This window comes from Pogona vitticeps, chromosome 5 (genome assembly GCF_051106095.1).
Source record: "Pogona vitticeps strain Pit_001003342236 chromosome 5, PviZW2.1, whole genome shotgun sequence".
NCBI lineage: Eukaryota > Metazoa > Chordata > Lepidosauria > Squamata > Agamidae > Pogona > Pogona vitticeps.
The window spans coordinates 172,349,242-172,361,221 of NC_135787.1; the positions used below are offsets into that span (position 1 = coordinate 172,349,242).

At 42.6% G+C, this 11,980-nt stretch overlaps 1 protein-coding gene and 1 long non-coding RNA gene across 2 annotated transcripts in view; one reads left to right on the forward strand and one right to left on the reverse strand.

The window, feature by feature from the left end:
• The window catches only part of ALDH1L2 (aldehyde dehydrogenase 1 family member L2), a 38,707-nt gene extending 33,898 nt beyond the window's left edge, over positions 1-4,809 (reverse strand). The window contains exon 1 of the mRNA XM_073000003.2: positions 4,557-4,809. Coding sequence (XP_072856104.2) covers positions 4,557-4,607 — 51 coding nt within the window. The 5' untranslated portion in view covers positions 4,608-4,809. The remainder of the gene's footprint in view (positions 1-4,556) is intronic.
• LOC144583116 (uncharacterized) lies at positions 1,959-4,238 on the forward strand. The gene is made up of 2 exons (XR_013536720.1): positions 1,959-2,803; positions 3,150-4,238. It is a non-coding gene; the product is annotated as an uncharacterized LOC144583116 (long non-coding RNA).
• Positions 4,810-11,980: the final 7,171 nt, after the last annotated feature.

The window sequence follows — 11,980 nt, forward strand, 5'->3', positions numbered from 1 at the left end:
TGTTTTTGCTGACTGTATAGAGCTTCTCCATCTTTGGCTGCAGAGAATATAATCAATCTGATTTCGATATTGCCCATCTGGTGATTTCCATGTATAGAGTCGCCTCTTGTGTTGTTGGAAAAGAGTGTTTGTGATGACCAGCTTATTCTCTTGACAAAACTCTATTAGCCTTTGTCCTGCTTCGTTCTGAACTCCAAGGCCAAACTTCCCTGTTGTTCCTTTTATCTCTTGGCTCCCTACTTTAGCATTCCAGTCCCCTAGAATGAGAAGAACATCTTTCTTTGGTGTCAGTTCTAGAAGGTGTTGTAAATCTTCATAGAATTGTTCAATTTCAGTCTCCTCAGCAATGCTGGTTGGTGCATAAACTTGGATTATTGTGATGTTGAATGGTCTGCCTTGGATTCGTATTGACATCATTCTATCATTTTTGAGATTGTATCCCATTACAGCTTTTCCCACTCTTTTGTTGACTATGACGGCTACTCCATTCCTTCTACGGGATTCTTGTCCACAATAGTAGATATGATAATCATCTGAGCTGAATTCGCCCATTCCTGTCCATTTTAGTTCACTGATGCCCAGGATGTCGATGTTTATTCTTGCCATCTCCTGTTTGACCACCTCCAGCTTCCCAATGTTCATAGATCTTACATTCCAGGTTCCTATGCAGTATTTTTCTTTGCAGCATTGGATTTTCCTTTCACTTCCAGGCACGTCCACAGCTGAGCGTCCTTTCGGCTTTGGCCCAACCACTTCATTAGCTCTGGAGCTACTTGTACTTGTCCTCCGCTCTTCCTCAGTAGCATGTTGGACGCCTTCCGACCTGAGGGGCCCATCTTCCAGCGTCATATCTTTTAGCCTTTTGTTTCTGATCATGGGGCGTTCTTGGCAAAGATACTGGAGTGGCTTGCCATTTCCTACTCCAGGTGGATTGCGTTTAGTCGGAACTCTCCACTATGTCCTGTCCGTCTTGGGTGTCCCTGCACGGCATAGCCCATAGTTTCTCTGAGTTACTCAAGCCCCTTCGCCACGACAAGGCAGCAATCCATGAAGAAGGTATTGTCTATGGCAAAAGTCAAAATGTACAAAACAATGCACGAGTTAAAAAGACTTGTGGCAACTTCAAGATTAAGGCATTTGTTTCAGCCTGAGCTTTCATGAGTTACAATCCACTTCTTCAGACACAAGCGAACCATAATCCACAGAAGCTCACTCTAAAATAAAACTGTTTTAAGGCACCACAACACTTGTTTTTATTTCCATTATATATTATGAACAGACTAACATGGCCTCCTTGTTGGAAAAACCCTTCAAAGAATGATCTTGCTGAATTGGGGAGGGGTAGTAAAGTGACTTAGTGACTTCGCTGAAAGCTTCCACCCCAAGACGGTCTTGCTGCTTGAACTCCATACCAGCACAAAGGGATTGGGGGGGGGGAAGAAACTTCCTTTGGTATAGGTAAAGGTAAAGGTTCCCCTTGATAATTTTTGTCCAGTCGTGTTCGACTCTAGGGGGCGGTGCTCATCCCCGTTTCCAAGCCATAGAGCCAGCGTTTTGTCCGAAGACAATCTTCCATGGTCACATGGCTAGTGCGACTTAGACATGGAACGCTGTTACCTTCCCACCGAGGTGGTCCCTATTAATCTACTCGCATTTGCATGCTTTCAAACCGCTAGGTTGGTAGGAGCTGGGACAAGTGATGGGCGCTAACTCAGTCACGTGGATTCAATCTTACGACTGCTTGGTCTTCTGACCCTGCAGCACAGGCTTCTGTGGTTTGGCCCACAGCACCACCACGTCCCTTCCTTCAGTATAAGGGTGGTTAAAAAGCCAAGATTTTATCATCCTTTGTTACTGCTGTAGCAAGTTAAGACTTGTGTTTTCTGGAGGGGTGTGTGGCATTCACTCTTACGCATTATTCATAAGTTGTATGTTCATGTGGTTGTGAGGCAGGGCCAATGGGGTGCTGAAGAGGTGGAGCCTGGGAGAGAAGTTAGTTCAGTCAGAGACAGAGAGAGAAGAAGGAGTTCTGGGGGTTTGAGGCAGAGAGAGTGTGTTGAAAGAGTGATTAGTCAGAGTGTAACCTGTATTAATTAAAACAGAAAAGATTAAAGTAAAATATTGAAGCTTTGTGTAACTTTTAAAATGTGCTTAGGAATTATTTCTGAAACCACGTGTAATCAATAAACCTGTTTCTGTTAAAAAGTCACTACTGGATGGACCTCAGTCTTTCATAGGACATATATGTTGATAAGGAGATTGACTGATGGCAGTGTGTCAAAGGGATACTCGTGTGAGCCCTGTGTTTGATGAAACAAGCAGGGGCCACGGGGTAAATGCCACAGGGGGCAAATACCTATGCGGTCTGCTCACCACTGGGAACAAATGGGGCGGGGGAATGCTCTGTCAGGATGAACCTTGGTATCACAGTGCAAACATCGAAAGAAGTAAGGTGATTGCCAGTGGGGGCTTCGTAGCTTAAAACGATCACTCAGTGGAAGCAATCTAAAGCAAGGCCCCTCGCCTTCCATATGCAATATGCTAACATCAGTCATTCATTCTCATATTTAGCATTGCTGATGCAGTCCAAGGAGCTCAGATTAAACCTTCCTAGAATACCAATCTCCTGACATGGATTTTCCACTTCATCTGCTGATAGAATACTGGACAGTGTTGTCAAACACAGCATGTAAGGTATCCTGCGGTACAGCAACAGCTAGTTGACAAGAGATTGTACATTTCATTGCCTGGATGTCTTTCCTACTTGAACAGAAATTCTGAATGAAATTGTTAAGCACTAAAGGTAGACGTGGTGCGCTGCGGGCTAAACCGCAGAAGCCTTTGTGTGCTGCAGGGTCAGAAGACCAGCAGTCGTAAGATCGAATCCATGCAACGGAGTGAGCGCCCGTCGCTTGTCCCAGCTCCTGCCAACCTAGTGGTTCGAAAGCATGCAAATGCGAGTAGATAAATAGGTACCACCACGGTGGGAAGGTAAACAGCGTTCCGGGTCTAAGTCGCGCTGGCCACGTGACAACAGAAACTGTCTTCAGACAAACGCTGGCTCTACGGCTTGGAAACGGGGATGAGCACCGGCCCCTAGAGTCGAACAGGACTGACTAAAATGTCAAGGGGAACCTTTACCTTTAAAGGTAGACCCAAAATGCATTTTAATCTGGCTTCCATAGTCACAACAGCAATCTCACACACATGCAATACTCTTACAGTCATATGGAGTTTCTAAATCATAATAGTGGGAAAAATAATGTAGTGTGAGATTTAGAAGCCTGGATTTTCTGACAAACCTGAGTTCAGATCTGACACCAGCAATGAAGCTAGCTGGCTGAGGTATCCTGAGCCAATCATGCTCTCTCTTAATCTCTGCTAAATCTAATGTGCATGGTTGTTGTAGAAACAATGTGAAGGAATTAAGTAATGAATTTTTTTAATTTTTACGGTTGGGTGACCAGCTCAGAAAACATATTTATGGCTAAAATATACAAAATGTAGTTTTAAAATGTGTAGTACTGTATCTGTTCTTATCGGTTTAATGTGAGGGAACAGTATCAGCTCTGTCCTGGTCTTGGGGGGGGGAGCATAGGTACCACATATGCCACTGAACACCTGGGCAGTTGATACTTAAAAGAAGGCATGCTGGGAAAGTGTCACAGGTTTAAAACAAAATAGGAATTCCTAAACAAAAGAAAAACTCCCCCCTTATTCTTTTTTTAAAATGTGTTTTTTTTATTGTGGAAAGCAAAATATGAGAAAACACTGTGGGAAAAGATGTTATCAAGACTAACAACAACCCCTTCTTGGTAAAAACTACAAAGGGTGACTGACTGCAATTAAAAAACTCCCATCAGATAATGATTTTAAACACATCTGCACATGTAACCCCTATGCACCTCATGCATACACATGCACACACATAAAATCACAGCAAAAACTGTCAAAACATAACCATCTCACATGACAGATTAATGCAGTTAAATGCAAAACTGGTTTAGGCAGTCCTGTTCATTTTGAAAATGGAAATGTATTGTGCAAAACGACTCCTTTGGCGTCGCCAGACCGGAGAAAGCTTAGGATCAAAGTTGATACACAACCTATGCACCTTATGCATCCAACTTCACTCTGATTCCCACACTCGCAACCATGTAGACTGCACAATAAATCCAAGGCTATTACACACCAGGGATCTAAAGAAATGGATCACAAGCCAAACACACAAAAATCATGCCATAATGAATCTTTTCGTCTTAAAAGACTGATTCCCCCCCTTCCCCCCCCCGGTATTCTACAACCTTTGGTGCTGAGATTGAGGAAGAAGAAACACTACACGCACGGTCTTTAAAACTATGTACATGGCATCCTCTACAGAAAGCCACATCTGGAATTCTAGGAGTCGGGGGGCAGGAAAAGTCCAGCCCTTGAATAATCGCGGCGCCCCGTCTTTGCGAGGAGCAGAAAAAATACAGAGGATCCTGGGAAGGGGCTGGCCCGCACATCTGCTCCCTTCGTGGAGGGGGAGGGCGGCCAAGACCCTTCATACTCACGGCGGCGGTGGTGGAGAATCTCCTTAGCCATTGGTTGGCTTTGAAAATCATTCTGGATGGTTGCTGGGGGAAGCGAGAGAGAGATCGGTGGAGATCGGGCGAGACCTGCTGCCGCAGGAACGATCGGCCGCCTTGAAGGGCGCAAGTGGCAACCCGAAGGTGTCTCCGGTGCAGCGGCCGCGCACCTGGCCAGACGCGCAGAAGCTGGAAAGCTGAAGGCAGGAGCAGCGCCGCGTCTGACGCAACCCGGGCCGGCGGCCTTGGCGGCTGGCCAGGGATGAGCAACGTCCGCGGGGGCGCGCACCGGGGACGCGACCACCCCCTTCTGCTCCGCCGCGGCGGCGGCGCGCAGGGCAGGCCTTTTTCCCCCCCAAGCCCGTCTGCGATTGAAACGAAAAGGCACCAAGCGGACGAATACACTCATAAACAGGGTCTGAGAGCTGCATCATTGAGAATTGCGGGGGTGGGTGGGCTATCCTTGAGCCCTAATTTTTAAAAGCCAACTAAAAACATGGATGTATATTCAGGCCTCCCCTCCTTTTCTTTTATTCTTCCTTTATTTATTACTTTACTTTACTTTTGTAATATAATTTGTTCTGGTTGTCTTATGTAATATTTTTGTTTTATTGTATTGTATTTATGTCACACTGGAAGCCGCCTAGAGTGGTCGTATAGACCAGATGGGCGGGATAAAAATCAAATAAATAAATAAAATAAAATAAAAAAATTCAGATAGCTTCGCCTACGGCCCAGCCTTACTTTTAGACAGAATAAAACAGCCGACGCAGGTAGAAATTCCAGGGTCGTCCCGAAGCCAGGTGTATATTGTGTTCCTAAGCTCCGGCTATGTAATATCCGCTCATTTCCCCTTCCCTGGTTTCTACAGCCTACCCTTTCCTAAGCTATTGTGGGGACAACCGGCAGTCAGATCCTTTCTGGATCTACCCAGGAATCTACCAGTATATCCCTGTGTATATTTGGTCTGGTCATGGTGGTGTGCGCAAGAATCGGTGCCATGGTTGGGCTTAGGCAAGCCATTCAATTTCATCCTCAGTCTTTCTCCCCCCAACCACTGTAATGGAAATACACAACATCAGCAGTGATGTGGCCTATGACAATTGTTGGTTGATATACTGGTTTCCTTTGTACCATGCTTTTGTTCTCAGCGGGGACTCAAGGTGGCTAACAATGTTGTTTATAAAACAAATAAAAATTAAATAGGGGAGTTTTAAGTATTTTAATTTTTTTTTTTTAAGTACATAATGCATGGAAAGTGGGTTGAATACCTGAAAATGTTGTGCCAGGAAGAATAAGAATAGGACAACAACAACAACAACAACAGCAACAACAACAGCAACATTTTTGCCAAGACTGGCGCTAAGATGCCAGCTTAGGACTTAATATAATATGATAACCCTGGGACTGCCTCAAGTTGTCATTGGCTCAATACAAGGAACAAATTTACCCTTGATTTAGTTTTTGCCTTAGCTGACCACTTTGGAAACAAGGGTTTCCAACCTGATCGGTCATGGTCACTTGTGGTGAAGGCTGGTCTGCAGTTTCCTGTTTACTTCAACACAGATTGAGGTGGTACACCTGTAGAATTCCTGAATACTCTGGGATGCTTTGAAGCACAAGGAACTGGTAATCCTGCCAAATTCTCAGTATCATTCTGGAATGTAATTGATTGTTTCTCATTACCTTCACTGGCATCATGGAACTCATTCAACTCCTTGGTATGCAGAGAGATGAGGAAGATGAATCTGACTGGATGCTGGCTAGAGTTAAAAAGACAGAAATCTGTCTCCAAAGTCAACCAAGCATAACTAAAGCTATGTAACTATGACTGCTGTATGGAAATGAGGGCAGCAAAGGGGGCTTATTTGGATGCTCTGTTGCAGCCTTGGGTAGAGGATTTCCAGTATGGAACCAAAAGCACTGCAACTAAAACTGTGTTTTCTGAAATGCTTCCTGCTGAATAAAGTGTTTTCTATCATTCAACTGGAAATATTATGCTTTCCCATTAAAAAAATTCCCAAACCAACCATTTGTGATTAAAGTTATCTTTTCTATCACAGAGGTTTAGAGATGATACAACTAGTTTTACATTATATTTCTCTTATGACAGTGAAAAGATACCATCTTTTGATTCAATGATTGCATGTTTTATGTCTCATTTATCCATAGTATCTCCAAGGCAAAGCTTTCCTTGGTTGTTGCAGTTTTGCATTTTCATTGTGTAATTATATTTTTGTGTACTGCCCAGTATGTGTAGATAAACAAACAATCTTAAAACCGGAGAGCTTGGAGGAACCCTATAGATCAGTGATGGCAAACCTTTTTTAGCCTGCGTGACCAAACTGCAACACAAAACCAACTTACGTATTTCAAAGTGCCAACACTGCAATTAAACTTGAATACTGAGGTTTTAGTTTAGAAAAAAACAACTGCTTCTGCAGTGCAAGGGTTAAATGCTACAGTATGTGTTTTTTCTAGGTGTGGTATCAACAAAGAAATACTTACCCATCCTCCAATTCCCCCTAGACTAGCAGAGGGAAGTGCAGAAACCCCAGCGAAACCATATATCTCTTTGGATTGATGGAAGCATTCTGAAAAACTTTATGTTTAAACACTTTACGAATTTGAAACTGCCAATCTCTCTCTCTCTCTTTCTCTGTTAGTGTGTGTATGTGTGTGTATGTATGCACATGCCTTCAGGAAAGGAGGAGAGAAATAACCCCCCATTCCAGCTTTTTAAAAAAACCAAAACAGGACCCCTCCAAGTAATTACAGCTTGTTCTTCATTCACCTCTACCATCTTTGAAAACGTTTTTGACAGAGGTCCTTTCCCTTTTTTTGCATATGTTACCTTTTTTCTTGCATATGTAACGGGAATATATATTTACACTGTATGAAGCTATATATAGACACACACACTGACATACAATATCTTGAACAGCCTCCGTCACTGCCAATTTCTCAGTGATATGAGAGAGTAGAATGGACTACACTGTTTCAAAACACGTGTGCTATTTTTTAATGTTCCTTTCAATGTTTTAATTTTGGTTTTTAACAGTTCCTGTTTAGTCCTGCTCCTTGCCTTGTCCATTTTTTCACACTGTTTTATAAATGAGCTTTTCCCCACTCACTGTGGTAGGAGTAGTAGAATCAAAAGTCCAACACACACGTAGAACCTATGGCATAAGAACAAGGCAACAGCATCCATTTAGTTAAGGTTTCAAAACCAGCAAGTGTAGATCCATTTGGACTTATCCTCATTTCCTGACAGGTTGAAGTATCCTTAGAAAGCAATTCAACAGTTGCTACATTATAGACATACAGTGGGGTCTTGACTTGAGAACTTAATCTGTATTGGAAGGCGGTTCTCAAGTCAAAAAGTCTGTAGGTCAAGTCTCCATTGACCTACAGTGCATTGAAAACCGATTAATCCCGTAACAGGCTGTTTTTGTTCCATTTTGGTTTTTTTCTGGTCTGTAAGTCAATTCTCAGGCTGCAAGTCAAACCTAAATTTTGTGGCCAGAGAAGTCTGTAACTCAAAAAGTCTGCAAGTCTGTAAGTCAAGGGTCCACTGTATGGCCTAAGGAGACGATTTATGCTTGCTCAAGAATAAATAGCCCCCAAATCCAGGCAGGACTTCTTTATTTGGTTTGGAATCTTTGCAGACACCGATGAGGTTCTGTCTGCATAAATAAAGAGCATAAACCTCAGTAATTTCTCTCTTTCTGGTTGAATGGGTTTTCATTGTTGAAGATATAATGATGCCACAGTGAAAAACAGTCAACACAGCTTATGTAAGGAGGAGTCATGCTTCTGCCTTTTGGAATGGCTGAGAGGCTGCCGGTAAGTGTGTAGGCATCAGTGGCCCATGAAATCAAGTGCCAATGGCTTTTAAAGAACACTTTGGCTCCAGTTTCTTACTAAAAGACCTTTGTGGAGATTTAGTAGGAGAGCATCCATGGAAGGAAAAGTCAAATCTTCTGAATACTTTGGAAACAGCAGTGAGTAAAAAGGTAAAAAAGAGCGGCCCATTTTCACTGTGAAAAGTGAAGCAGTATCCATTCTCCACGCAGTATTCATTCTCTTTTACCCACAGAGGCATGGTAGCCGTATGCAAAGCATGTAAGACAAAGATAGGGTAGGAAAATCAGGTTTGCAAATGATATCATCAGTTTTGAAGACAGCAGAAAACTGAAGCAGTTAATGAACTGCTCCACAAAGAAATCTTAGAATCATGAAATAGAATCACAGAATAATTGAGTTGAATAGGGCCTGTAAAGGCCATTGAGTCCAAACCCCTTCCCAATGCAGGAATCCAAATCAAAGCAGATCTGACAGATGGTTCTCCAATCTTCTGCACTGGGTGCCTGATAAAGAGTATCATCATCATCATCATCATCATCATCATCATCATCATCATCATCATCATCTTAAAACAGCAAAGGTGGAAGGGATTGTATGGACTGAATCCAGCCCGTCAAGGAAGCACAGTGGGAAATCAAACTCCCATACTCGCTCTAAATCATTGAGCTAACCAGCAGTTTGGTAGACATGATTCTACATCACCATCATGATCATATTTTAAAGCCTCCTTTTAAATGTTGTGCTCGGGTGATATCAAATTAACCCTCGTAAAATGGGAAGGGCTTCTAGGCCAGCGCACACATCAAGTACAAAGCCGAACGCTATGTGCAGAGCAGGGCTTGACATCTAAAAGCAGGAATGTTTACAAATATCAAGCAGATCACTGTCCAATTTCAGCAGGCTTTTCTTCTGCTTCTGGACACATTTCAAGTTCTGAATATTAAATGAGGAGACACTAGGCTAAACCTATGGAGAAAAAAACAACACTTTGCTAAATGAATGAATGCTGAAGAGTGTCTCCCACCAGGACAAGACTCTAGCTCAGTATTTCCTATCCTGGGGGTCATGACCTCCAAGAGAGTTGCATGATGTTTTCTGGGGAGTGGGTGTCACTGGTTGCCTTATACATGTTGTAGCCCTTTGTCAAAAAGTTTCTTCCTTGACCTTTTCGAGTGGGATATTAAAGTCAGCATGTATATGTGTGAGGTGTGTGATGTATGTTTGGCCTGGATCAGGTGAAGAGCCAGAGAGAGAGAGTTAGGACAAAAAAGATAGAGACCAACAGACCCAGAGAAACTATGGGATTTTGTATTTCTAGCTAGAAGCCCTCATTGTGAGAAATTCGACTTTTGAACTGTGAATGTTTTGAACTAAGTTGACAGAACACATCTGCTGCTGAGGGAGTGGAGCCGAGGGGATTATGAAGACCCTGGCAGGAGGATTCTCTTGAGCAAAGCAGATTCCACACCTGTCCACTAAGTGATGGAAGACACATTAAACATCCCATACTTCATAATAAGGGATAAGGACCATATATCTAGGGGGAGACAAAGAAACATCTAATGCGCATCCCCAGCTAGCAACCTGCCTAAAAAGAATATAAAAAGAGGGGTCTGGGCAACCATAATTTGTCTGCTGAGACTAAAAGGCTTTTGGAACTACTTTCTTTGGAACTTGGACAATGCAAATAAAGAATTCTTCTCTCTTTGGTGAATATGTATGTGGTGTGAATGTGCTGAATGCAGGAAACCCCTTTATTTAGAATTGTAATCAATAGGTAATAAAGTATATTCATTTTGTATTTATTAATGTGTCTCGTGAGGCCCTTTGCTGTTTAATATTGTTCTTCTTGGGATACAAAAGATCCAGTAGTCACCCTTTTGTGACATACGTATGTATAAGAAACAGTCCTTACGGGAGAGAAAGATGCCTCTACTGTCTGAGAAGAGGTGACCGGGACTATTTTTTACAACAAACCCAAGCAATGCCAGTGTAAAGAGATCATTGCTGCTGCTTCCACAAGAAAGGGATTTCAACTATGATGAGTCACTTTGAGAGAGCCTAGGAAGGAAAAGGAAAAAGTAGAACCACCCCCACACAACAGACCCCTGGGACAGGGCAGAGAAACAAACAGCCTGCATCTTCTGCAAGGCGTGCAAGGAAAGCTTTGTGCTGGTTTCTGCATGTTTTGCCCCTTCCTTGGTTATCATAATGTTCTTCCTCCCCCCCCCCCGGCCATCTTTGAAGTTATTTCTCTTCCCTTCTCCCTACTTCAACCTCCTCCAGCCTCTTCCCTCCCCAGTTTTGAAGTGGTGGTGGATGAGTTAGAAGCAGGAGGAGCAGGAGGATAAGCAGCAGCATCATTGACGGTACTGCTATGGGGGGAACTTTTTATGCAAATATGGTGGGGGAAGGGTCACAGATTTCTTGGCTCTTATAAAAAGGGATTTAAAAAAGGATGAGAATCACTCCTCTAGCTGGAGGATCACTCCAGCTAGTCATTTAATACACTTCATAGGAAGCTCAAAGAATGATCAATTAAAGTGGGGCTGCTTGAATACAGGACACATTTTCTGTGACTGGAGAAATTCAATTGATGCAGCACTTACGTGCATGCAGTTAATACCCCACCACATGTACAAAAAAAGGTCTAGCAAATGGCTGAGATAACACTATTGAAGTAGCCTGCTTCTGGTTAAAAATAGTCTAATTATCTTAACATTTTAATTTGTTTTTAATTTTTCCTGTATTTCACATAAATCCATCATTTTAATTATGCAATGCTCTGATACGACTCGAGTAAGAAACAGCAGGCAGTTTGATTATCATCTCTAAACTTTATATGTATGTCACTTAGCAGTTGCTTTTCTCTGCACCCATAGGAAAATCAGCCAGCTGGTCATGAGAGTATCAATTTGATAAAAATCCAAACTACTCAGGTATCTTTATTTCCCCCCAAGGGAAACATTCACAATGCACTCACTACCAATGTGGTCTGCTAGCCCCATCTACTGTGCAGTACAGCAAACATGGGGATCGAGGATCGTGTTAGCCATCTGAATCTATGTATGTTTACTTTGTCTGAAATTGTCATGAGCTCAAAAGGCCTTCAATTCTAAATAATAATTAGGAAATAATTCCCATTAATCATACCGAGATTTACTTCCAAATTCACATAAACAGAATTTTGCTGTGCATCATATTCTCCCATTTCTAGAATGGCAGTTTTCAATTATAAAGGAGGTCTGGAAGGCAAGCATGCTCTTCCATACCAATGTAGAAGTTGCGGGGGGGGGGGATTGCTTTATTAAGTTACAACTCTCAGAATACCCAGCAAGCATGGTCAGAAACTTTCCAAGATTTGTCCCACCTCCTGGGAAATGCTGGAAAAGACAAGATGGGGCCCTATTCTATGGAAAGCAAATTTGGGGATTTAGTTGTCAAAAACACACACATAGGATCCGGTTGTATATCTTACTGAAATCAAGTGGCCAACCTAGTCATGAGTTAAGCCCTATGAAAGCAGCATTTGAACCATTTCT